We start from the raw sequence: 27,854 nt of genomic DNA, 5'->3' as shown, positions 1-27,854 counted from the left end.
GTGGAGAAATGAAAAACAATTCCCAATTTCACAGAAGAAAATAATTAAAAGACTGGAATAGTCTAAAAACTGGTTGTGATGAAAGTAATAAAGTATCACAATCAGGACAGGATGAAAAATTTTGAACAATATAAAATTATGTAGGAGAACACTTTAGGGTTGGGGATATAGCTCAGGGACAGCACTTGCTTAGCATGTGTGCAGCTCTGTGGTTTGATTCTCAGCACTGGAAGTAAAAGTAGAGAAGAAAACAAATTTCACGTGTTAAGAAAAGTTTAACCAATGTGATCCATCTCATTTTACTTCTGCTCCCTGATCAGATCACCCACTTTCTTCTCTAGGAACTTCCCAAGAGTAAGAACTGCTTTACTCCCAGCCCTTGGGAGGCAGATGCAGGAGAATGTTTGTAAAATTGAGGCCAACCTGGACCACATAGTGACTTCCAGGTGGGCTGGGACTAGGGAGACCCTGTCAAAGAAAGAAAAACTATTTTACCTTTGACTCCTAAGCCCAGTCACAACTCAGTTCACACATGTGCTTTAACAGTGAGCGGAAGAAAAGCAAAATATTGGGGAACAGCTTAATAAATAAATTAGGGTGCATTCAATATGACCATGATGGGAGCCACATAAGAAGAGAGGAATGACGTCACAGAGCCACACAAAGTAGCAGTGACAGCCTATGCGAAAGTGGCGGCTATGAAAAGGTCGCACAAAGGAAATGCATGGGGGTTAATGAAAAACCAGGTTCATCTAACAAAAGCATCTTTTCAACATTAAAAAGAGCATAAAAGAGAGCATGCTCCAAGCTGGCCTCTTTATTCCTTTTTGTTAATCTTATTAGCTTATTCTGTATTTAAGGACTTAAGATGTGCACTGATGCTACAGACACGAGACAGTGCCCTGGCACTGGTTTCCTTTTTTCTTTTCCTTTGGTTCCTTCTTGATAGGTTGTTTATTAGGCTTTCCATTTCTCCATTTTATTGCTTCTTCCCTTATTTCTTTCAATCACGTTCTCAATCCTCCCCACATTCCTCATCAAAAAGCATTGTACTTACTCCCTCAGGAGTGACTGCTTTTCCGTATTTTCAAAAAATAAATAAAATAATAATAACTTGATGTCCTGCAATGGGGCTAGAAGCCAACCCTATTGATTTTAGGAGGTTTGAGGGTTCACTTAAGTCTACGGCATTTCATTGCCTAGCAACATGGGTACCCAGAGCTCCAGTTACTATAGTGATGGCTTCCTAATGCAAGTGCTCGCTCAGAGAAATGCTCATGTGCAGCTACCACTTCAAAACGAGGGCTCCCAGGGCTTTTCTCCACCATTTTATTCTTTGCCATTTGGGAAAAAAAAAAGAAAAAAGAAAAAGAGGAGGACACAAACAAGGGGAGCATACTCCACCTGCCGCTTACCATAAAGCACTAGAGAATCAGTGCAATTTCTTTTTATACACAGCACCCAAAAGGAAACCCTTTACAATAAGCTCTCCTTGCTCATGCCTTGAAGCTGCCCCTCTCACTTTCCTGGCAGGGCCCCTGGACTCTAACAACAGACAAGCTGGAAGTGGTGCTTTGAAGGAAGCCTGGGGGCCACTGGATCCCAGATGAAAGCTTCATTCCAAGGTCAGGAAAACAAAATGTAGCCTATCTGCTGCTTGCTGTTAGCAGTGCACCCAGTGTCTGTCATTTGCACTGGTAACTGAGAGCTAGCCACTGCCCTTCCAAAGCAGCTATCTAGCTACTTGGAATCATCAGGCTACTGGGAGGTAAACAAACATGTCTGGACTCCAGAAATAACCAACTGCTCTTCCTGTAGTTCCCACTGACCACTGGGACCACTGCTGTTGTGGCTGGTCAGCCTCACTGCTGTCGTGTCTTCTAACACAGTGTCAGCTTAGTTTTCTTGTCTTTCAGTGTGAGGAATCCTTCATTTCTTTCAACTAAAATACCAAGAGACTGATGAAAAAAAGAAACGTGAACTGACTCTCCTCTTCATGCAGCAGGGAACAAAGGCAGGCAACGAGCCAATGAACGGCTTCTGAAGGGAAATACTCCATCTACGGGGGAATTTCTGCCAGGCTTATTTCACAGGTCAGAAAGTTCTGCTCAGATTACAGCAATCTTCTCTGACAGGCTGACCAGGGTGTGATGCTAAAAGTGATCCCCTGTCCCCCACATCCCCCTGTACCTGGGGAAAAATAATTACCGTTTTTTCTGAAACTTCTTTTACGTAGGAAAGCACAACAAGCTGATCACAGAGAGGAGCGAGTCCACTAATAAAGAATTCAGTTTCAAACTGTGACACTGCAAACAAAAGGCAGATAGGATTTATCATTAAAAGGAACAAAAAGAAGCACAGGGTCCAAAGACACATCGATTGTGAATGCTAGGAAACATCTAAAAGATAGTTTAAGATGGAAATACATGTTCGGTATTTTGATGTGTCACTACACACTGTTTAAGTGTTGAATTATGACACTATACTACGTATAACGGCATATATTAATTAAAAAGCTAATAGAAAGGGGCGCACTGAAATTGCTTCACAACAATTCATCTCAGAAAAGGCATGCAAGCACTCAGACTTCAAAGTTTCCCTCATACAAAAAAAATGAAGGGAACAACAAGTGTGAGTATGCCGCCGTGCCAGCCAAAGAATGACATCGTTAAATTACAGAGCCCCAGGGCAGACACCGTTAATAACCATTTTAATTTTAACAAATGCTCAGCCGGGCATGGTGGCACCCACCTTTAATCCTAGGCAGAGGCAAGCAGATCTCTGTTAGAATGGGGCTAGTCTAGTCTACATAGCGAGTTCTAGGCCTGCTGGGGCTACATAGTAAGAACCTGTCTCAAAAAAACAAAACAAACAAATGTTCAAGTTTCAGTTCTTCTTTACAGTGGTGCAAATGTTACATGACATGCTTTTTTTAATTATAAAACACTATTTTGTTTGCTTGTTTTAGAAATTTTACTTAAAGATCCTTGCATACTTACATACTTCTTAAAGACATTAAATAAAGTTTTTTCAAAAGCAGTGTACTTTAAGTTTAAAAGGCAGTATTATTTTTATGAAATATGTAGATGCTGGAGAGAAGGCTCAGTTGGTAAGAGCACTGGCTCTGCAAGCCTAAGGACCTGAGTTTGAAACCCCAGCACCCATCCAAGTAAAGAGATCCAGCCAGAGGCAGGAGGATCATAAGTTCAAAGTCTAGGCTATAGCATGAGCGCAAGGCGAACTTGGAAAACTTACTAAGATATTGTTTCACTGTAAAAAGTAGAAAGAGGGCTATGGGTGGTAAGCTCAGTGGTAAAGTGCTTGCCTAGCATACATGAAGCCCCTAGTTCAGTCCCCAGTCCTGGGGGAAAAAGGTATATGGCCTCAACTATTACACTGGATCTCATACATGATGTGGGAAATGTACCAACATTCTTAGGGCTGGGTTCTGATGGCGCTGATGTAAAGTAGAAATGAATATCCTTCTAAGAGACTGAGTGAGCTCTCATTTGGACTCACCCTATGGTCCAAAAGTTTCTTATGTCAGACTGTCTCTGAATTTCAGAGTATTAGCTGCAGATTTAGCTCTGTGGTGAAATTACTTGCTTTTCCCAAGTTGGGGAAACTCAATGTGTCCCATTGGAAGCAGTCTTGGACGTCTAGTCAGGAAAGTTGGATTGTAACTGCTACTAAACTGAACTTGGGCATCATTTTAGCTTCTTTCTATGTGTAAAGCTTTTTCTTGGCTATGAGATAAAGAAATGATAGTAAAAATAAAACCTATAGTACAGATGGAATGGGGTATTGAGCTTTTCTTCTTCCATTGTCCCACCCTGGGACACCAAAGCTCCTTATCTTTTCCAGTCCTACTGCTTCTCTTTATACAAATTTTTTCATAATTTCTACACTAAAAAGATGACCCAAAATTGCTAACACAAACTTTAAAGTGGGTAATGTTTCGAATCTGTTTGACCTTTTTGACACACATTTCATAGCTCTGCTGGCCTTGAACTGGCAATGTAGTGCAACGTGACCTTAAGCTCTGACTCTTGAGTCCACCTTCTAAGTGTTTGGATTACAAGTGTGTGCCACCATTTCCAGCTAAAATGAGTAGTATTTTTATGTCTAGTTACTGACCGGATTGGTAAATAGTCACGGTGTCATGGTGCAAGTCTAAGTACAGGTAGCTGCTCAGGGCCTACCTCTGCCACTAACACATTTGTCTTTACCTTTGCAGGCTTGAACATTTTTTTATTCAGGCATGTAAAATATTTTGGTAAAGAGGTAACATGAGAAATAGTCACAAATAAGCTTTAATGAGAACCAGTTCTGCCTCCACCATAGTGTAGAAATGTAGTGTAGATATAGTCATCCCAGAGATGGTTTCTAGGTCTAATTAAGCAAAGTTCATATATTAAATGGATTATCTGGAGAAGATAAATCAAAGAAAATGGAAACAAATTGTTGGGTTATACAGAGCTCAAAACAAAAGGCATAGGTCCTATGCTCGATGCCACCATTGCCACAACAGTCCAGAGGGGAGGAGAGAAATGAGTAGCAGGCGGCACTAGACTGAGAACAACTGGAGACTGATTGCTACTGGGTGAGGGAGAATATTCCCTACATATGATCTCTAGATAGGCTGAGTAGCTTAGCTAAAAGAAAAAGAAATCTCCAAGGACCTGCTAGGTAAAAAGGTCCAAACCAAATGGTTACACTTCATGTGTTAAGTATAAAATTATCTAAGTGCATCAACTAAAGATAAGTCAAACACTAAAAGACAGCAACAAAGGGCTTTCCATTTTTTAAAAGGACTACAAGAATCACAACCTGGTCTGACTCCCTGTTCTTAGAAATAACTTTGGAAACCAACCAAGGCAACTGTGCTACAGAGAGATGGAGCAGGAACAATGAGAGGTTGTCAATCTAAGAATAAAATAAGAATACAGTTTCCACCTCTCTAGATGACATACTTCTCTCAATCAACATTTTAAAATCTTCCTGTAACTATGTCAATCATATTCAGGTGTTCAGAAAACGGCAAATAGCATCCCATTGAGATATGTCAGGGTCTGTGGGTTTCCCGTAATTTCTCCCCAATGATTCGGATCTAAATGCCTGAAGTGAGGCTGCCCTTCCCCCAGGTTCCTCTGGCTCTGAATGGGGGGTACAAAAGGGTGGGAGCAATGCTCGGAGGCACCATATGGCTACAGTCAGAAGGAGCTTCTTCTAGATGTTCTGTTGTTTGCTTCTCTGTTTTGGGTGTTTGAGACAGGGTCTTACTCTGTAGCTTACCAAGCTGAACTCCTAGAGGTGTGAGTCAGGTGTGAGCCAAAATACTTGGCAGTTTTGAAAACAGGAATGCCTGAGTTCAAATGCTGTCCCCTTTGCTTAGATATATTACATAACTGATGTGAGCAAGTTACCTGACACCCCTTATAAGTTTCTTTACCTATAAAATTAAACGACAAATTAAATGACACTGTTTGCAATGTATTCAGCATTGTGCCTGGTGGTTACTGGTAAGAATGAAATCAAATATATCTTTTTCTGCTTAATATCCTTGAAACAGGGTCTCTCACTAAACCTGGAGTTAGGCTAGCAGCCAGCAAGCCTCAGAGATCCTCTTGACTCTGCCCCAACAGTGCTGGTGTTATAGCACAGATATGGTCATACCCATGTTTTTACATGGGTGCTGGGGACTCAAACTCAGGCCCTCCTGCTTGCACAGCAAAGCTCTCTTACCCACGAGGCCATCTCTCCAGCCCTGCCTCAGACTTCTTACAATCCCCACTATCAGTAACAAATATCCAAGTTTTTACATCAGTGTGTTTATATCCTCCCAAGGAGCGGAGTGAACCAAGAACAAAAGTGTAAAAGATCAAATACAGTGAAACTTAATAAAAGTTTTATGATATTCAGTGAAAAATGCTGCACTTTTTCATATTTAAATTTTTTCATTTATTGTTAGGAAAAACTCCAATGCAAAACAAGAAAAAATATAAACAGTAAATTGGTCTGTAACAGAAAACTACACATACTCAGATCCTTAAATACAGACACCTTGAAAGACAGTAGCCCCCTGACACGACCTCTACTGAGACTTTAGGGAAAACCAAGTCACTCATTAGCTAAGAGGATCATGCCACTGCTCTAACCTGTACTCCAAAGGCAAAATAGAGACAATCAGATAAAGAGAGCAACTCAAATCTAGAAGGACTTCTCCAACAGCTCTGCTGACCCACGTAAACAGACCTTCAGTCTATAGATCTGAAAACAGTATGGCATGCCAAGTCTTAAGGTCACGCTGCAGGACAAAGTGGAGGTAATGACACCAGTTAATCAAGGGAGAACAATGCCTCTCCTTTTGCCCTCCTCTTTCTCCCTGGCTTCTCATGTTCTGTACAGATTCTCACGCTGTTGCTCACCTCAATTATTCTGTTACACAGACTTCCATATGAAACCAAGACAGGGATGCCATTCATTAATTTCTTGCATTGTAAGTCCACTGTCCTTGGCAGCAGATATCACAAAACAATGAAAATATTGGCTTCATTTACCAACTATGAATTATCTCTCCAACTATCATGCCATAAAGACCATGAAGGCTTTGGTAGCCAAGTATCAGGTAGTAGGTAGTCTTGTTAGAATACAACAGATCCAAGTGGGTTTTGAGTAAGTGTAGCAGGCCTGGACCACAATGCACTTCAGCAATGTAATCTGGAAGAAATCAGGACATTCAAAAGCCCTTTGCACAGAGACTTTCTTCACGGGGTCGGTGACTGGCCAGCAGCTTTATTTTTTATTATCAGTATTATTTCTCATTTACAAGGGCTCTGGATGGGAAACTTTTGCATTGTTTTTGTAATTTTGACCTAAGGAAGAGTGATAAACATTGGGCTTCTAACAAACATACTCTTTATAGATATTTCATAGATACTGAGATAGAGATCTCAATGCCACTGTCACCTCATTTACTAAAGACGAGTGGTTCATACTGTCCAGGTATAATGCAAATTGTGTTCCAGACGTCCCAATATTTCCCTTTTATTTTATTAAATTCATGATCTTTTATCTAAGACATTGTACCTCCTGGTGTAGAAATGGTTTATATTCTTAAAGATCTGCTGTCATGAGGGGTAAAATGGTGCTTAACCAGTAACCATAGTAGTCAATTGTCAGTAATGTGATACTGTTAGTGCTCAAAGATATTAGTATTTCACATAAATTTCAGTACTGATGAACTACTGCACTTTAATAATGTGATCCCAAGACTTGGGCAAATGGTCTTCATGGGGGAGACTACTAACAGTCACAGAGTTGGGATAGAAGCCTGCAAGTGAAAACAGCCGCCATGATTTAGTAAGTAGCTATAAGTACAAAGCACTATATAAGGCATATCACCTACATCATGATTAACTCTCAGAACTAGCATGAAAGCAAGGTGCTATCATCTCCAAATAACAGATGGGACACATGGCTTGGGAAGCCAGAGTGACTTTATCAAGATCAGGTACTAGTTTAGTACACTGCTTCACACCCTGGAAGCTATCTAGTGCTCTGGCAGAATTAGACTCATCCATTTTAACACCAGGGTAGTGAGATGCTGGGCAACTCATTTCCTTTCCTGGTCCTCAGCTTCTTCACCTGCAGGGTGAGATGCACACTCTCTGCAGACAACACAGAATGTCCCATATTGACTGAGGAGAAGGTGACAACAACTACATTCCCATAGTTCCCCGGAAGCATTCACATCCTTAAAAATTCTCAGAGCTTTTAATTGGTCTGTATTTCTAACAGTCAGATATCCTTTTTCTTTTTAAAATATTCTTATTGAGTCTTTAAGAATTTCATACAATGTATTTTGATCATATTCAGAAGCCCTCCCCCATCTCCACCCTTACCTTCATGTCATCTATTGTTATTTTTCTTATTTTAAAGGCCTTATTGAATCTAATTTTGTTTCCTATCCCTTGGACTCTGGGCAACCCACCAGGTGTCACCACCTTAAAGTCTCTTTCAGGATACTATGTATCAAGGTGTTCAGAGGACTTTTGTGACAGGTGAGGGAGAGATGGGAGGGAAGTGAGAGGCTTGGACAAGCACTGCTATCTTCTAGTCATCAGTCTGCTCTGCCATCTCGTCCCTGGGCTCTTCTCAGTACTATTATACTCTACACTTATCTATTCTGTTCATAAACAGAGCCATCTGAACTATTTCTTCTCTGTGCTTAAAAAAAAAAAAAAAGATTTAAGTTCTACTTACTAGAAACTTCTAACTTCAAGTATAAAACAACAGAGACTTAAATGTCCTCACCATACCAGTCGTGAATAATGTAGAGCAAATGATTTACTACAGCATCAGCTTGATATCATGAACTATCACATTTATATTCTCTATCCATGAGCAAAGAATATATTACAGCCAACTTAAAATATGGCAAAAAGACTTTCCTCATAGAAGTAATGGCCTATTGTCCTTGGAATATTTTTCTTGAATAGTTATTCCCAGAAGCACTGATTCATTCAACATAGCACCTACTATGTGGCGAATATTGTTTTAGGCACTCAAGATATTAGGTAAGCAAAACTAGACCAAGTATGAGGGTGTGGTGGCGCACACCCCTAATCTGAGAGTTCAAGGCCAGGCTGATCTACACAGTGAGTTCCAGACCAGCTAGCACTACATAGTAAGACCCTATCTCCAAAAATAAAAGTGCAAATGTATACTTGCAGTGAAATGACAGTGTTGTAGTCTTCTAGATTGACACAGAAATGCACAAATAATAAAGAACTGCTACAGCTGTATGGCCAAAGAGGGGATTGGACTACACCCATGCTTGAATGGGTAGGCTTGGCCTAGAGCCTGAGGGGTTTCCCAGGAAAGCAATGCTTGAGCAGAGGTAAGACTGACAGTGACAGTCAGTGAAGAGAAGAGAGGCAAGAACATTCTAGACAAAGGGGAGAGGAGCCTCGCTATGTGCAGGAACTACAGCTAGAGAGGCAGGTGACACCAACCCTGTGGCCCACATTAAGGACCTCATTCCAGCTTTATCCTCAGAACAATAAGAGACTGAGGATAGCTACATGATACGGTGTGCATTTTTATTGCCATGAAGAGACTAGATCAGAGTCACAGTGGAAGGAGACGAACCAGTGAGAAGGCAGCTGTAGTGGCTCAGTCTGGTCCAGACTAACTGTGATGAAAATTAGTACACAGGAGGTTGAAGTTGATAGGACCAGGGGTCAGTGCTGTGCTGGGCACACACATGCATTAACTCCCATGTCTTATAACTAACCTATGAGACAGATATACAGAGAAGTAGGAGGAATTATGTACAATGTTGAGATGGTTAAAAAAAAAAAAAAAACACAACCAGAATCCAAACATCAAAGTCAACTACAAAACTATTGTGACAGTTTTTTGTTTGGGAAAAAATGGGGAGGGAAGGGTTCTACAGTGAAGTTTTGAAACTTAAAGGCTTCTAGATCTATTTGATCAAAGTACCAAGAGAAAAGTCCTGATGGAGAACACGGCCTTAGACTTCCACTTGGTAACTAGATGTTCTTTTGAAGTTTAACCTTCATAGAAGACATGGAAGGAGTCATACCTATTTCAACATATCGACTGGGCAAATCCCTCATGTCACTGGCGTGCCGTTCCTTCACTGAGCATATCTGCAAAGGAAATTCACAGGTCATTCTATTCATCTGATGGGAAATTATAACATCTTATTCAATGTGATGTTTTTGTTAGGTTAACCATGCAGTCCTAAAAATGGAGTGCGTATGATCTATCCTAAGATTAAAAAGACAGAAATTAATATAAATAGTATATAGTAATTATTACTTAGATTCTCCAACATTACTCTTCAATGAAGTCATACTCAAGGGCAAAGAAAGAAAGGAAATGGTAATATACATTGTGTTTCTAACAATCCATTCTCTGAAGTTCTACTCAAGAGCTGCAGATGGTGGAACATACACATTCTACTGGTCTATACAGAATACTAACACTCTGGTGTCCTGATGGAGCACACATTTTGGTGGTCTCCAAAGAATGCATACACTCTGGTGGTCCCAATGGAGCACACACACTCTACTGGTTCTAATGGAGCACACACACCCTGGTGGTCCTGATGTAACACACACTCTGGGGTCCCAATGGAGCATACACAGTCTGGAGGTCCTAATGGAGCACACACACTCTGGTATCCTGATGGGGCACACACATTCTGGGGTCCCGATGGGGCACATAAACTCTGGGGTCCTGATGGAGCATACACTTTCGGTGGTCCTGATGGAGCACATACACTTGGGTAACCTGATGGGGCACACACACTCTGATGCTCTGATGGGGCGCACACACTCTGATGCTCCAATGGGGTACACAGATTCTAGTGTTCTGATGAGGTGCACATGCTCTGGTGTCCTGATAGAACACATGTGTTCTGGTGTCCTGATGGAACACAGGTGCTCTGGTGTCCTAATGGAACACATATACGCTGGTGTCCTGATGGGATGTGAATACTATGGTCGTCCTACAGAGCCTACTGTCTAGTGATATGATAGCCATATGAATCCATGTAAGTATACTCTATTATACTCATACAATGCAGAAATCACCTATGGTGTAATTCTCAGAATATGTCCCTGTTGTTAAATGGCCCATGGCTAAAAATGGTAAATTTCACATTAGATCCATGCTTGTGATTTCACATTAGTAATTTATTTCACTGTTGTTAGTAACTAGCAAAGATGGTATATGTTCTTATCTCAAGTAAGTTAGGACCAATGCATTATATAATTTAAATCAGGGACTGGGAGCCACAGTCTAGTCCCTGGGCTGCTTATAGCCTGAAAGGTAAGAATATTCTCATATTGTTTAAAGGAAGAAAGAGAGAGAAAAGCAGTAGCCACAGCAACAGTATGTGTCCTGTAAAAGGTTATAGAACAAGTTTGCTTATCTTCATTTTAAATTATATATGTACAGTTGAAATAGAAATACATATTTATATTTTAATTTATAGCTAAATGTACATTATTCTTTAATCTCTCACTCCCCCACAAGCACCAGACAACTCACATGTGTGCTAAAAATGTGACTGTAGATTGGTAAGACAATAGATTTTTTTCCCTTACTTCCTTTGCTGTACTTCCAAAGTGAATATATTCAACTTTGTAATAAGAAACAAGAAGAACTTTTATAAGTTCAGTCATCTAGGTAATGTTGAACTTGAAGTCTGATACTGATTCTACATGACATTTGTCGGTCATCTGGGTTTTGTCATTACTTTTAGACAGCAATATTTTAAAGCTACTAGCCTAAGTATAACTTATAGAAAATTCTAAAGTAGACAAAAAACTCACAGGGGAAAACAACCATGGCCTCTTGTCCCAGCTCAAAGACAGCACCATTAATAGCTCCTCTTTAAAAGTATCTATTTTATTATTTTTAAATTTTATGTGTATGAGTGCATTGCCTGCATTGTGTAAGTGTACCTATGTTGTGCAATGCCTGTGGAGGTCGGAAGAGGGCACTGGATTCCCCTGGAATGGGAGTTATGGACAATTCTTAGCTACCATGTAAGTGCTGGAAATTGAACCCAGGTCCTCTGTAAGAACAGTCAGTGTTCTTCATTGCTGAGCCATCTCTCCATCCCCTCAATAATTCTTCTTTTGTGGAGCTACTTTCAATAATCTGATGACTTACTATAAATAAAGCTATTTATATATTCTTTTACCAAATAATTCTTTAGTGTCATTATGACATTTTATTATAGGAAGCTACAATAGCTTATTTGGTCAAATTTCTGACCATTAGTTTTTTTTTTGCTGTTGTTTTTTAATTTCTATCTAAGGTTGTTGTAAGCAATAGTATAGTCCATATACTTAACTATAAAACTTTTAGACCCTTTGTTTCCTTAGGATAAATTCCTAGACATAAAACTGACATATCAGGGGCTGCAGAGTTGGCTTGGTGGTTAAGAGCACTGGCTGCTTTTGCAGAGGACCTGGGTCCAAGTCCCAGCACACACATGGAGCTAAAAAACATCTGTAACTCCAGTTCCAGGGGATATGATGCCCTCTTCTGACCTCCATGGGCACTGCACAATACAAGTGCACTTATATACATGCAGGCACTACACTCATACACATTAAATAAATAAATAAATAAATAATAAATAAATAAATATTTTTAAAGACATGATAAATCAGTATGGGTGGAAACACTGCAGGTTTGCAGTTTGTTTGCTTCATTAACATACGTGGAAACTGCTCTCTAGCAGCACTGCAGCAACACAGCGAGAACCTAAGAGAGTGCACTGATATCTGACAAGCTCATGGCTGCAGAAGTGTGAGGCTCTACCAGAGATCAGCTGAATCTCCCTTGATTACTTCTTGACATTTGTCTACTGTCCATATCCTAAAATTTCCTCAATTTCCATCTACTTTTGATAGACTTCTGAGTTTACAAGATATCCACTCTTTTTGTAAAACTTAACTAGGGAAACTATTAAATCATCTAGTGGGAACATTCCACAATGTCAAATGGACAGTTGGTTTGACATGCTGATAAAAAGGGCCGAGAAGACGGTCTGGCATACAGAGCAAATATAATAGCAACATTAGGTAGCATGTTCTCAGCAATGACTGGGGCACCAGTGTAGATTCTTAGGGTTATTTATTAAAATGACAGTGTAATGGGAAGACATGTATTAAGGTGCTTTACCAAAGTGTGATGGGGAAGCCGAGGTGTGCACAGCAGGCAGGAAGGCTTTCTGGAAGAAGTGACATGTAAGTTGAAGCAGGAGAGGCAGGTCAGGTATGCGGGACAATGTGAAGGCCCCAGGCTCTCAACTGGAAGGTCAGCCAGATCTGAACATGGGACAAGCCAGGGCAGACGAGGCCAGAAAACAACATAGAGGTTGAGTCATTCACAGCCTCGGATGTCACGTTAAAGACCAGTTTCCATGTGGATAATGAGAATGTCTTAAATGTTCTACAGAGGAGACCAGCCTCTGACTTGCCTCTGGATAAATTATTCTAGCTGCACTGTATAAACTGAGGCAAAACCAGAGACCAGAGCATTTGACAGAAAGATGGAAACAAGTGGAGATACCTGAGGGGTGTTCTCAGAACTTGAGTCACCCACAGATACCCATGAAAAGCAATGTCACCATGCTTAATCTAAGATGAGAAAGCTGAGGCTTCAGAGTTACTCTGAACCACAAGGCTCTCCACACAGCAACCACAGTGATCCTTCTAAAATACAAGTTAGGTCATTAAACTAACTCTACTGCATCATCCTCTGCTGGCTTCCCACTTTGCTCAAATGAAAAGACAAGCAAAGGCCATGCCATGAGCCAGGACATGATCTTCCACCCATCTCCACTACCTCTCTCACGAGCTTCATCTTCTATCCTGTCTGCCATACCTGCTCCCCTCTGACAATAATGGCTTCCGTGTTGTTCCTCAAAAACACAGTTATCACACCTCTGCACCAACTTCCCCGCTTCCCAGTACCCTACCCCCATAGTTATACAGCTTCCTTCTTCCAGAGCTCTACCCTGATGACACGTTAGTTATTAGAGAGGCCCCCCTGGACTACCTATATTAAATAGCTATCTACCCAAATCCCAACCCTTTATCCTGTTTAAATGTTCTTGGTATTTACCATTATCAACATGGTATTTACTAGCTTGTTTGATTTTTGTCCATCTTCCTTCACCAGAACAGAATGCTCCCAAGGGAAAAGAATCCTTCTACCAACCCATTGGCATTTCTGCAGCACCAAAACAATGCCTAGAAGTGCTTGTTAAGCGCTTGGCAGCCATGCAAATGAATGAATTAGCAACTAGCTCTAACTATACTCTTTATCATGCTTTTTCTAGTTTCTCTCAAACAAGTTTGTGCATCAAGATTCTGAACTGAAAAATGCTCAAAACATAACTGGGCTTGAAGAAGGAATCCCCAATAAAATGACATATTTGACATAAATTTGTGGATCCCTATTTGGGCATAGAGAACATATATTCATTCCCTGTGATTGTTGTAATAGATTAGTACAGCAGAAATGTATTCTCTTACAGGTCTATAGCTGCAAGTTTCACTGAGCAACACACAGGGATGCACTCCTTCAGAAGCTCGTACCTGGTCACCTTGATTCACTTACTGTCACCCTGTAGCACCACTGGCCTTGGGTAACAGCCCCTTCCCTATCCATCCATCTTTCTCAGTAGGGCTTATGGACTCATTTAGAAACAGATGGACAACTCAGGACATTCTCTGCACCCTTAACTTAGCCACATATTTTGTCATATAAACAAACAGATACAGGTGCCAGGAATTAGGACCTGAAGATTTGGGGCCACTATTTAGCTTAATAATGAAATCATTTCTGATAACAATCTTTGAACTACTTACATGTCTATACAGGTCAATTTTCCTTGTCTTTTACTGTATAAAAGGAAAATCACTTTTAAAACAAAGAAAAACGCTACCTGATCTAGTTACAGAGTGATTAAAGTACCAAGACTATCAGTTTACTGACCCAGGAAGAACATACATGTGATAGGGCTGGAAGACTGCTGTTTTTATCCTACACTATTGGGCACTTCCCTTCCTATTACCCTAATAAGAATCATGTTGTATGGGGCTGGAGAGATGTCTCAGCAGTTATAAACACATACTGCTCTTCCAGAGGACCTAAGTTCTGATCCCAACTCTAGGGAATCTGGTACCTCTAACCTCCACAGGCACCTGCATGCATGTGAACATACCCCTTCAGACATACAGACAGACAGACAGACAGACAGACACACACACACACACACACACACACACAGACACGAATTGAAATCTTAAAAAAGAATCATGTGATCATATAACACATGAAATCAATCACTTTGGGTTCAATCTAAAGAAAAAGGAAAAAGAACATGATCACTGTGAGAATCAGGAAGATAGTGTCTCAAAGGTCAGAGTGCTGGTTTGGGTAATAACAGTCACCACAGCAGTCATCATCACTTTCCACAGCAGAGTAAATGCAATCATGTCCCTTTCATTTCTCATAGAACTGTATAGTTTAATGACAAGTTTAAGTTATTACAACATGCCAGATTTTGTACCCGCCCCCAAATCTATGAAGTAATGCGACAGGATGGAATTAAACCCAAGTCTGTCTGACCCTAAAGCCTAGTTCTTTTATTAAAGTTTCTCATACCATTTGTGCTTAAGCTAATTCTCGGGTTTTTTAGAGAAAATTAAATAATGTATTTTTAAAGGGAAGCAAATAACTTGAAATTCAAATCTCTACTGTAACAGAAGCACTGGTAGGAATGAAATAAAGGTGAATGAATTTGGGTTCCCTTTTTTAGAACAGCCAAACTTCATTTATCAAGGCATATAAGGGTCAGATAATTATATGCCAGAAAATACTCACAAATCTTATTACAGATAGTAAGTCTGGGCCCCTATGCCATTAAATTATGAAGTAAGCAAGACGACTTAGTTTTAGCCCTCTCTCACTACCATCAATAATGCAAATGAAAAATAAAAACAAATAAAGGAAAGGAGAAGGAAAACCTGACTAACAAAACCTAAAGCAGTCAAGGTATGGTAGCTGGGTTGTGGGAAACTAAAACTAAGATCAAAACACAGCACCATTCTCAAAACTGAAAAGGTCAACTGTTTTGCGATTTGGCATAGTAAAGAAAGAACATATCTTAAAATCTACACCTATGAAATGATTTGTGCATTAAATGGCTGTCATGTCACCATAATATTCAGACAAAAATACCTGCATTCCCAGAAGTCATTCATAAAATCATGTGCCTTTATATCACCCTCAATGAATCTATAATAAGTTGGTCTTAATACAAGGATAAGGAAAATCACCTTGATGGAAGTTCCCCAGCCAATAATGAGTGTCACACTGTCCTTCCAGCAGAGGCTGCAGGGATACATATCTGGACGAAGACTTATATCATCTCGGGGGACATTGGTGATTCTTTGCTTTGAGGTGATATCAAAAATCTTCACACCCTAGAAAACAAAACAGTGGTAAGCATCCTGTACTCTGGAGAAGGACAGTAAGGGTAAATAGGCCTGCCATATAGCACAGTTGGACAGCATGACAAAACAGTGAAGGTGTTCACTAGGTGGTCACGCTTGGAAGCCACACAAGATATGGTCTGGTTCTACACAAACCCAGGAGAACCCAAGCCACAGACAGCCTCCATGCTTCTCTCTGGACAAAGACATTGTATTAGTGGATGGCATAAGTGACTCAAATCTAACACAAATGTGAAATGCAGTTATCAACAAATACATTTCCAAATATACAGACAAAGGATGTTTCTAATTGTATTTTCTATACAGAAATGAGTTTTGTTTTTCAGAAAGGCTTTGATTCTGAAAAGTCACCTATACAAAGAAAACCACATCTGACATTTTAAAGTGCTCAAATGAAACCATCATGCACATAGCTAGCTGAAAATGAGCCATGAGACCACCAGTTTGTTTACTTTTCCTGTGATACAAGAGAAGTAAGAAAAACTTCTAAATAGTAAGGTTGATCCTGGGAAGACTTCTACCATTCCAAACATAATGGAACTGATTTGTTCAACCATACATGTTGAAATTTCAGAATATGACAGATAGGAAAAAGACTATTTTTTAAACTTTCAACAGGCCCCAATTTATATTGAATAAACTTTAAATAAGTATAGTACTGAAAATTATAATCCACTTTTTAAAATGCAGACCTATAATTCTGCCTATGATTATACTTGGAGTAAAAGAAAAATCAACAACATTCTACACTTGCTTCCTATCAACTGCCCTTGGTCAATAGGCAAATGGTATTTTCAGAAGCACGCTCCCAGTGCAGCCCTTCAATTATTAAGATGGCTTTCCATTTTCTTGGCTACTCTCTATGCCTCAGGTTTCTCACTCTAAAATAGTCTAGAATATGTTGGGAATTACTGTATTATGAAAGCCAAAAGTAATTTCTTTAACCTCCCAGTAGGGTATCAACTGTCATTTGTGTCTTTCAGAAACAATCAGCACACAAAGTGGCATCTTCTCCTTTCTCACAGACCTTTCAATCTGGCCAATCTTCTGCCACTGAGCAAGTGTTAGGAAAACAGAGATGTGCTTTTACCATATTGTTGGCCCAAGCAATCAGATGGCCTCTCCACTTCACACTCCGTATGTTCCCCTCCCCTTCATGTAGGACAGAAGACTTCCATCTGTTCATCCACGTCCGTTCAAACAGCAGCAACTGAGGACACAGCAGAATACAGGATTTCAGGAACTCAGAATCACATGGTAGATGCCTTTGTTACTATTTCTGTTAATCAAGGTTATCAAATAACAAAGAAGTCATTCTCAGTATTTTTATGTGTATTTTTAGTAGATAATGTGCATTTTGGAAAGAATTCCCTGCATTATCTTGAACTGCCCAGAGCCTGCCTGGTTTAGAACAGATTTTAGCATGGAAATTACTGCAAAGTCAAGCCACAAGATGGCACCAAAATACCGAGACTCAAGGCGAACAATGCAGGTTAATCAGAAGATGCCTGTCAAAAGCCTTTTGAATGATGCTAGCAACTAACTCATTCCCTAAATTGGGAAATCAAAACTTCTTAAGTTTCTTACTGAAAATAAGATATTCATTACAAATTAAACTACTTTAGTGTGAAACACTCTGATTTTCTTTCATTTAATTCAAGGCAAATAAGTTGATAGTATCTTCTGAACAGTAATTCAAATCACAAAGCAAAGGAAATTTGCTTTAGGATTTATCCTTTTTAAAAATTCCATAGTAGCTAGGTTCTTCATAAAAAGAAAAATCTATGAAATCCCACTTAAAAAATTTAATATAAAATATAATTGGCCAAAAATCTTTAATACAAAAGAAGATATAATTTTGGTAATTCATGTATCATTAAAAAATATTTTTCTTGATATATCACATTTACTTCTTTAATAAATGACATTTATGTACTGTATCACTTGAGGCATGTAACACAGAAATGTGTGTTTTACCCTCGAAAGTCAGAGCTGATAGAACTGGAGGTAGGGAGGAGACAAGTCCCACTAGCACTGGCTAGCCTCAAACTTCACCGTCTGCACCCCCACTCCCCAAATTATAGTACTTCAGGCAGATGCCACTATACCTCGAAAGATAATTTTAAAATTCCCATTTCAGGTCAGGTCACCTTAATATTTTTTGTATCCTCTCTCATTTCCAAGATAGTGGGGAGAAAACACAGTATATTAGGAATAAATTTGTATTTTACTTTTATTCCCTATATATCTTTCTCACTTTTTACATACCCATAGTCAGAATTGGCACACACACAAAAATTAAGTGTGCATCTTCACAAGTAAGCTGAGTATATTCACTTTAACATGCTATAATGTCTGAAGTTCTATTATCCATGGAGCAGTATGGTGGCCTTACAACCTGTGTTCTCATTAGAAATAGTCTGAGAACTCTCAATGACTTCTACCTCATTTCCAGAGTCAGGTGTCATCAAGAAACACCAAGACCCAGCTAGAGATGCATGGGGGTGTCATGGGGGCGTTCCTTTTCCTCCACTACCACACAGGAAAAGAAACCAGGAAGAACACTGGTCACCAAATGAGGGGAATGATGAATGTGTCACAAGAAGGTTTGAAACTGGGAAAAGAAGAGAAAGCCCAAGTGTGCGCTATGATAGAGAAAATCATAGGCCACTAAAAATAAGCAGCTAATAATGATTACTTTTTATTTTTTTATTATTTATTTATGGGTTTTTTTTTTTTTTTTGAGACAGAGCATAACTACACAGCCCAGGTTGACCTGGAGCACACTATGGAGACTAGGCTAGCTTCTAACTTAGACACCCATCTGCCTCTTTCTCTGGAGTACTATGATTAAATGCAAGATCTAAATTTTCTTATCACTATTTTTAGGTGACAGCAAAACTAAGAAATTAATAAAGGATTTTAAAAAAGATTAAAAACACGATCTTTGTTAAAGAGGAAAATATCCAGAGTACTGTACGACAGTAACCATACCACACGGCTAAGCTTTAGGGAAAAAATCAAAATTGGGAAAAGGGGGATGGGCATAGTCATGAAGGTTAATGATAAGCAAAACACAGGCGGCCCTACCAGCTATGTGGGACAAAACACAACTCCACTGAGGTTTGTAAGAGAATTCAGAAAGTACAAGGATACATTATATTCCCGGATATGAGACCCAAAACTCATGACGAACTTTAGTCTCATTAATTTAACCTGTAGATTCTGATGAAGGGTCAAAGAAAATCCCAAAGGAGTAATTCTAGATATTCCAAAAATACTAAAAATTCATTTGTAAAAAATGTAAGGACAGTATTTTTTTAAGTTAAGTAATAAGGTGAGAGAGGTAGATTTATCTGGTCCTAGAACTAACTACATCAAAGAAAAAGGGATGGAGAAACAGAAGACCAATATGAATCAAAATGATATCATTGGGCCTGGAGGTAGATGGAGGGTAGAGTGGAGATGGACATGGAGATGGAGGTGGGAGTGAGGGTGGAAATGGGGGTGGAAATTGCGATAGACATGGAGGTGGAGGTGGAGATGGAAGCAGAGATAAAGGTGGAGGTGGAGATAGTGGTGGAGGAAAAGAGAGAGGAGTGGAGGAGGAGGTAGAGAAGGAGGTAGAGATGGAGGTGGAGATGGAGGTGGGAGTGAGGGTGGAAATGGGGGTGGAAATTGCGAGAGAGGAGTGGAGGAGGAGGTAGAGAAGGAGGTAGAGAAGGAGGTAGAGATGGAGGTGGAGATGGAGGTGGAGATGGAGGTAGAGATGGAGGTAGAGATGGAGGTGGAGATGGGGGTAGAGATGGAGGTGGAGATGGAGGTAGAGATGGAGGTAGAGATGGAGGTGGAGATGGAGGTGGAGATGGAGGTGGATATGGAGGTGGAGATGGAGGTGGAGATGTAGGTGGAGATGGAGGTGGAGGAAAAGAGAGAGGAGTGGAGGAGGAGGTAGAGAAGGAGGTAGAGATGGAGGTGGAGATGGAGGTGGAGATGGAGGTGGATATGGAGGTGGAGATGGAGGTGGAGATGTAGGTGGAGATGGAGGTGGAGGAAAAGAGAGAGGAGTGGAGGAGGAGGTAGAGAAGGAGGTAGAGATGGAGGTGGAGATGGAGGTGGAGATGGAGGTGGATATGGAGGTGGAGATGGAGGTGGAGATGTAGGTGGAGATGGAGGTGGAGGAAAAGAGAGAGGAGTGGAGGAGGAGGTAGAGAAGGAGGTAGAGATGGAGGTGGAGATGGAGGTGGAGATGGAGGTGGATATGGAGGTGGAGATGGAGGTGGAGATGTAGGTGGAGATGGAGGTGGAGGAAAAGAGAGAGGAGTGGAGGAGGAGGTAGAGAAGGAGGTAGAGATGGAGGTGGAGATGGAGGTGGAGATGGAGGTGGATATGGAGGTGGAGATGGAGGTGGAGATGTAGGTGGAGATGGAGGTGGAGGAAAAGAGAGAGGAGTGGAGGAGGAGGTAGAGAAGGAGGTAGAGATGGAGGTGGAGATGGAGGTGGAGATGGAGGTGGATATGGAGGTGGAGATGGAGGTGGAGATGTAGGTGGAGATGGAGGTGGAGGAAAAGAGAGAGGAGTGGAGGAGGAGGTAGAGAAGGAGGTAGAGATGGAGGTGGAGATGGAGGTGGGGATGGAGGGAGAGATGGAGGTGGAGAGGGAGGTGGAGATGGGGGTAGAGATGGAGGTGGAGATGGAGGTAGAGATGGAGGTAGAGATGGAGGTGGAGATGGGGGTAGAGATGGAGGTGGATATGGAGGTAGAGATGGAGGTAGAGATGGAGGTGGATATGGAGGTGGATATGGAGGTGGATATGGAGGTGGAGATGGAGGTGGAGATGTAGGTGGAGATGGAGGTGGAGATGGGGGTAGAGATGGAGGTGGAGATGGGGGTAGAGATGGAGGTGGAGATGGAGGTGGATATGGAGGTGGAGATGGAGGTGGAGATGGACGTGGATATAGAGGTGGAGATGGGGGTAGAGATGGAGGTGGAGATGGAGGTGGATATGGAGGTGGAGATGGAGGTGGAGATGGACGTGGATATAGAGGTGGAGATGGGGGTAGAGATGGAGGTGGAGATGGAGGTGGATATGGAGGTGGAGATGGAGGTGGAGATGGACGTGGATATAGAGGTGGAGATGGGGGTAGAGATGGAGGTGGAGATGGAGGTGGATATGGAGGTGGAGATGGAGGTGGAGATGGACGTGGATATAGAGGTGGAGATGGGGGTAGAGATGGAGGTGGAGATGGAGGTGGATATGGAGGTGGAGATGGAGGTGGAGATGGACGTGGATATAGAGGTGGAGATGGGGGTAGAGATGGAGGTGGAGATGGAGGTGGATATGGAGGTGGAGATGGAGGTGGAGATGGACGTGGATATAGAGGTGGAGATGGGGGTAGAGATGGAGGTGGAGATGGAGGTGGATATGGAGGTGGAGATGGAGGTGGAGATGGACGTGGATATAGAGGTGGAGATGGGGGTAGAGATGGAGGTGGAGATGGAGGTGGATATGGAGGTGGAGATGGAGGTGGAGATGGACGTGGATATAGAGGTGGAGATGGGGGTAGAGATGGAGGTGGAGATGGAGGTGGATATGGAGGTGGAGATGGAGGTGGAGATGGACGTGGATATAGAGGTGGAGATGGGGGTAGAGATGGAGGTGGAGATGGAGGTGGATATGGAGGTGGAGATGGAGGTGGAGATGGACGTGGATATAGAGGTGGAGATGGGGGTAGAGATGGAGGTGGAGATGGAGGTGGATATGGAGGTGGAGATGGAGGTGGAGATGGACGTGGATATAGAGGTGGAGATGGGGGTAGAGATGGAGGTGGAGATGGAGGTGGATATGGAGGTGGAGATGGAGGTGGAGATGGACGTGGATATAGAGGTGGAGATGGGGGTAGAGATGGAGGTGGAGATGGAGGTGGATATGGAGGTGGAGATGGAGGTGGAGATGGACGTGGATATAGAGGTGGAGATGGGGGTAGAGATGGAGGTGGAGATGGAGGTGGATATGGAGGTGGAGATGGAGGTGGAGATGGACGTGGATATAGAGGTGGAGATGGGGGTAGAGATGGAGGTGGAGATGGAGGTGGATATGGAGGTGGAGATGGAGGTGGAGATGGACGTGGATATAGAGGTGGAGATGGGGGTAGAGATGGAGGTGGAGATGGAGGTGGATATGGAGGTGGAGATGGAGGTGGAGATGGACGTGGATATAGAGGTGGAGATGGGGGTAGAGATGGAGGTGGAGATGGAGGTGGATATGGAGGTGGAGATGGAGGTGGAGATGGACGTGGATATAGAGGTGGAGATGGGGGTAGAGATGGAGGTGGAGATGGAGGTAGAGATGGAGGTAGAGATGGAGGTGGAGATGGAGGTGGAGATGGAGGTAGAGATGGAGGTGGAGATGTGGAGATTGAGTTGGATATAGAGTCGGATATAGAAGTGGATATGGAGGTAGAGATGGAAGTAGAGATAGAGGTGAGGCTGAAGGTGGAGGCAAAATGGATGTGGAAATGTAGGTGAAGGTGGAGGGGAAGAAGAAGATTGAATTGGAAGTGAAGGGGGAGGGGAAGACTGAAGTAGAAATGGAGATTGAAGTAGAGGGGTGTGGAAAATGAGCTCCTAAGTACCTTATTTCTGGAAGATTCTTTAGCATTAAGGACCCAAAGCTTTAAAATAACCTACAAATAGATGCTAAGAAATGATCAGGTGGTGGGTGGGTAAGTAAGAAAAGATATTAATGAAAGTCACAAATATACCAACATCTGGGGAACTACTGAATATAGTATGATCAAGTTATTCAAGTAAAGACAATGTAATTAATGTCTATCATTAATATAAAGACTCTGAATATTATACCAAAGCATACTATATCCTATGTCTATGATGCTCCTTAAATAAAATATGAATATGCATGCGAACAAAAAAATATGTATCTACACAGCAGATACATGATAAGGGCAAGAATACCACATTATAAAGTAATCCATTTCTAGAAATGGGTGACAGGAAGTTTCATATTGACATATTTACTTCATAATTATCCTGCACAGAGCATGGGAACTATTTTTATAATGTTAATGTACTAATGGGGATAAAATCCAATGTCCTATTTTTATGATCAGGTTAATTTAGGGAAATAGTTGAAACAATAAAAAATATAAAAACTTATCTGAAACTCTGAAGAACATGAAGGTGTCTTAGAATTAATTTACAGAAACTATCCCAAGTTTTTAAGCATAACAATAACTTCATAAGAAAATTATTAGGTAAGGTTTGCTGTAATTAAAACCAAAATTCAAACTCATTCCAGTGGGTCCCCTTTGGTTGCTTTTGGTGTGCTTCTGGTTACTAGAGGAAACTGGGGCCAGCCAGTTTCCTTTTCCTCCTTTCCTAGCTCCAAGGAAAACTTCCAGCAGAGGACAGGAAGAAAAGGAAAGAGACAAGAACTCAGAAGCTAGCTCATGTCAGGACTGGTTCTAACGACACTGTGGGCTCTGCTTTGCCAAGGAATCAAATGAGCAAAGATGCTTCTTCTTCAATGAAAGTTTTTAAGTTCAGAAAAGCAAATAAATACTGCTCTATGCAAATGCTGCATGCTGAAAAACTGATATATTCACTTCTGTAAGTCAATTTGGCATTTTAAACTACTTACCATTACAATTTAAATGTAATTCATGATATTTCCTGATGTTTTTCAAGAAGCAACAGTTTTAATCACATTGTTACTGCATTTTGTCAATAAAAATAAATTATCTGTAAATAAATAGGTTGAACTATATTTGGAAGATCATTATTTATAAGCACTTTTTCTAAGTCAAGACCTGTCCTTCCAATTGCTTGGTCCTGTATGTGCTTTCTGGCTATGCTGGTTCAATTATAGAACCATCGTTCCATGCTAGCATAGCCTCTGCCCTGGGATCCATGCACCATGTGTGCTGCCTCGCCTATCCCAGAAAGACTATAAGCATTGGAGAAAGGAACCATATTTTTCACTTTGCTAGGCTCATAGCACAATGAACATTAGATATGCCTATTAGATAGGCTTTCTGAGGGTTATCCTTAATCATTTCCTCATTGTCAATACGTACAACGCATTTGCTATTGGTGGACCTACAAAATTACCCAAGTCTATCTTTAGGTCCTAATGTTCTAAGACTATTTTGAACACATCAGAATCTGCCTTATCTCAAAAACATAAAGAGCTCTGAGCATATCTTTGCTTTCAGAAAGGACTCACTACACTGAGTTCATGTCTAGCTCCTGCAATGTCAGTCTCCTGCCCTTTGCTCAAGGACAGAGGATTTAACTTGCATCTTGGAAACTACTTTTAAGGTCAGTCTTCTCATATTCCATTTAAGTTAATGTTGTTCCTTTCACTGAGGGACACAAACAGGCCCTGTGTTTAGCCTGCATAGTGGTTTTCTGCACATCTGCAGAAGGCTCTTTGAACTTCCACAGTGCTTACTTCTGGCTCTCCAACGCTTAACCAGCTCCATTCTTTGTGTCACCTCCCTGGCTCCTCAGAGCACTTACTTATGTCTTTCCTCTTCACCTGCCATCACTCTTTACTCATGAGTCTAAGTTTCTAATCTTTAAATAGTATTAAACTTTAAAAGTCAGCTAACAATTATTAAATCATTTTTAATACTGTCTTTCTGTGGAATTGACTCCACAGGGCAGAGATGCATATAGGAAAGAATCACCAAACAGCGTACTTTCCATTTGCTACTTTACCCTAATCTGTGGGAATTTTAAGCAGGAACACATTTTCTGGCAGGAATGCCAAGGAAAGTTCTGCATTGGTGATTTGAGAAAAGATAAACTACTTTTCTTACAAACATTCTACACTAATTTAAGTACCACAAAGCTATCTGCCTCTATTTCACTGACATTTAATAAAATCCATTTCTTTCTTCTAGTCATAAAACTGCCTAGAGACCTACTGAGCACAATGTTCTACAGAGCATTTTAGGGGGAAAGCCATTGAGCGATCTAGCCTTAAAAGCAGCTGGTTAATTTATTTGGTTCATCTTGTACATCCTGTATTATCGAATTGTCATTATCACAATATGGAGAGCAATTTAAGCTCAATGGGAGCTAAGTACATAGAGAGGAAAAGCTGTTTCCAAGAGGTCTATTTTTTTGTTTTTGTTGGAGAAAGTATTTTAGGGCTTTATTTCCCATAAATCCACATTCTGGCAGTCAGCACTCTCAGTACTTACATTTCAATAGGAGCCCTCACATACCAGCAATATACTTTATTCTCCCATGTTTTGTGCTGATAAATGTCTCTAGTGCTTTTCTATGCTATAGAGTAGTGCAGGAAAGCGCATCACAGAATATACCAAGATCCCTAGCATGCTGCAACGAACCCTGATTCTGGGAGCCCAGTGTGGTCATTACTGATCACCTACTCTCCCCTGATGGAGGAAAGTGGCATGCTTCAATCATCACCTTAGGAATCCAAGTTTACACACCACATGGCTTCTCAGGCCTCCTCAACAACTACAAAGCGGCTTGCTTTGAGACAGACAAAAAAGCAGGGAAGCAGAGGATCACACCATGGAAAGCAGAAAGTGGAAGACACCAGACATGCTCCTACAGAAAGGACCAAAGGGCTCATTTGTACCAGATTCTATAAAAGACAACTTCGGCTAAGATGACAAGACACTGAATTATAAGCTAATAAAAAGGGTGAGAAACAAACAAACAAATGCGAAGTCTCAACAAATCAGAACCCATTTAGGCAGTTTCAGTGACAAAAAGACTTCTCACAGGACTTAAATATGCAAGATTTGAGAAGCATAAAGAATGAAATTTTTTAAACGGAAAAGGAGCTGGAACGATGACTCAGCAGCTACGAGCTCTTGCTACTCTTTTAGAGGACCAGAGTTTGGTTCTCAGCACCTATGTCAGGCAGCTCACAACCACCTGTAACTCCAGTCCCAGATGATAAGACACCCTCTTCTGGTCTCCATGGGCACTGTACTCACATATCATGCATATATACACAAACAAAAAATAAAAATAAACTTTTCTTTAAAAAAAAAAGGAAAAATCTAAGTAAAGAAAACATTAGCCAGTATGGAGAAGGACCTGGCTGGTGTGGTCTGGCCCATACCAGAGACGAACCTATAATCCTGATAGAGACAGGACTGACCAAGCAGCCAGGGAGCAGGTAAAGGGTTTTGTTGGTATCTTGTTTTGGCTCAGAACCAAAGTTTAAAACATACAGGTTTTCACTCTTTGCTTCCCTGGGCAGAACAGCCTCCTATGTCCTGGTGCCAGCACCTTTCCTGGGTAAGTCCAGCAGTGCTCACCACTCCTTGACCGCCCCCCCAACCTCATTCCCCCTCCCAGCTCCCCCACCCAGTCTCTTCTACCTGGGTACTGACCCATTCCTTGTCTTGGCCCCCAGAGACCGGAGTTCACCTCTCAGCCCAGAGTCATCACTACTTTGTGATCCTTTGCATCCAGACCAACCCAGTCCTTCCCAGGAGTCTTCACTAGCTCTTGGGGCTTTGACCGCCCCCACCACCCTTTGCATCCCTGGGTGGCATAGGCATCAGCTTCCTGAGACCAGTATCTTTCCTGGGCCCTGCTCCCAGGCCAGCCCAGCCCTCAAATTCCTGAGGACAGCATCTTTCCTGGAGAGATCCAGACCTTAGGAGAAAGCCTGAGAGCATCTGATCCTCAACTGACTTGAGCCTCTGTAGGAACTCCTGAAGACGAAAGCGATTTGGCCACTCCAATATTAAACCAAAAGAGAGAACCTGAAGCCTAGACCAACCAGATTTTCATGCCCAACAAGTAAACCACAAAGACACATAAAGCTTATGAAAAGAAGCAGATCTAAACTCAACAAAGGAAGGCTTGAGCCTCACAAAAGAATCAGAAATGACAAAAAAATTTCACATGTCAAAGTCACAGAGGAAAAATAATAACATGAAAAACCAAAATAATATATCCCCACCAGTACCAATAGTCCTCTAGAGGAGTACAATGAGAGCCCCATAGAGATAACACAGGACATGGAACTCAAAAGAAAAATTATAAACATAATAAAAGAATTCAGTGAGTTTAAAGAACACACGAAGAAATCAAAAAATCAAAGGAAGATAGAGATAAACTTTAGAATGAATTCAGAAAAGAGTTAGAAATATTGAAGAATACTCAGGCTGAAATGAGGAAGGAAGCCAATTAGAAATGACAGAAGAAACCCTCATCAATGGAATAAATGAAATGGAAAACAGAATATCAAGAATGGAAGATGAAGTGGACGAATTAGGCCACTCAAGCAAAGATTATGAAAAATTTAAGAAAATATAAAAATGGAATATGCAAGAATTGTATGATACTATAAAAAGACCAAACTTGCGAATCATAGGCATACAGGAAGGAGAAGAATCCCAAAATAATGGCATGGACCAGATCTTCAACAGGATTGTAGAAGAAAATTTTGCAAAATTAAAAAGACATTCCCATACAAATACAAGAACCATATACAACACAAAACAGACAGGACTAGCAAAGAAACTCTCCATGGCACATCATAGTAAAAACACTAAACGTTCAGCACAAAGAGACAAAACTGAAAGCTGCAAAAGAGAAACAAAAGTCACATATAGAGGAAAACCCAATAGGATTACAGCTGAATTTCAGTGCAAACTATGAAAGCCAGAAGAGCCTGGACCGAAGTATTCCCGGTTCTAAATGACCACAGATGCCAACCCAGATTACTATACCCAGCACATCATAGTAAAAACACTA

General features: G+C 41.1%; 1 protein-coding gene across 1 annotated transcript in view; it reads right to left on the bottom strand.

Annotated features, from left to right (window-relative positions):
- Positions 1 to 27,854, bottom strand: part of Vps41 (VPS41 subunit of HOPS complex) — a 183,700-nt gene that overhangs the window by 53,492 nt on the left and 102,354 nt on the right. Inside the window, exons 8-11 of the mRNA XM_008851607.2 lie at positions 17,167 to 17,286; positions 15,900 to 16,046; positions 9,611 to 9,677; positions 2,209 to 2,306 (exon numbers count right to left, since the gene is read on the bottom strand). Of these exons, the coding sequence (XP_008849829.1) occupies positions 2,209 to 2,306; positions 9,611 to 9,677; positions 15,900 to 16,046; positions 17,167 to 17,286 (432 nt within the window). The remainder of the gene's footprint in view (positions 1 to 2,208; positions 2,307 to 9,610; positions 9,678 to 15,899; positions 16,047 to 17,166; positions 17,287 to 27,854) is intronic.

The sequence above is a fragment of the Nannospalax galili genome, unplaced genomic scaffold, assembly GCF_000622305.1.
Source record: "Nannospalax galili isolate Female #2095 unplaced genomic scaffold, S.galili_v1.0 scaffold1386, whole genome shotgun sequence".
Lineage (NCBI taxonomy): Eukaryota > Metazoa > Chordata > Mammalia > Rodentia > Spalacidae > Nannospalax > Nannospalax galili.
The sequence above is the reverse complement of the archived record's forward strand: the minus strand, read 5'-3'. Positions and strand labels throughout refer to the sequence as shown.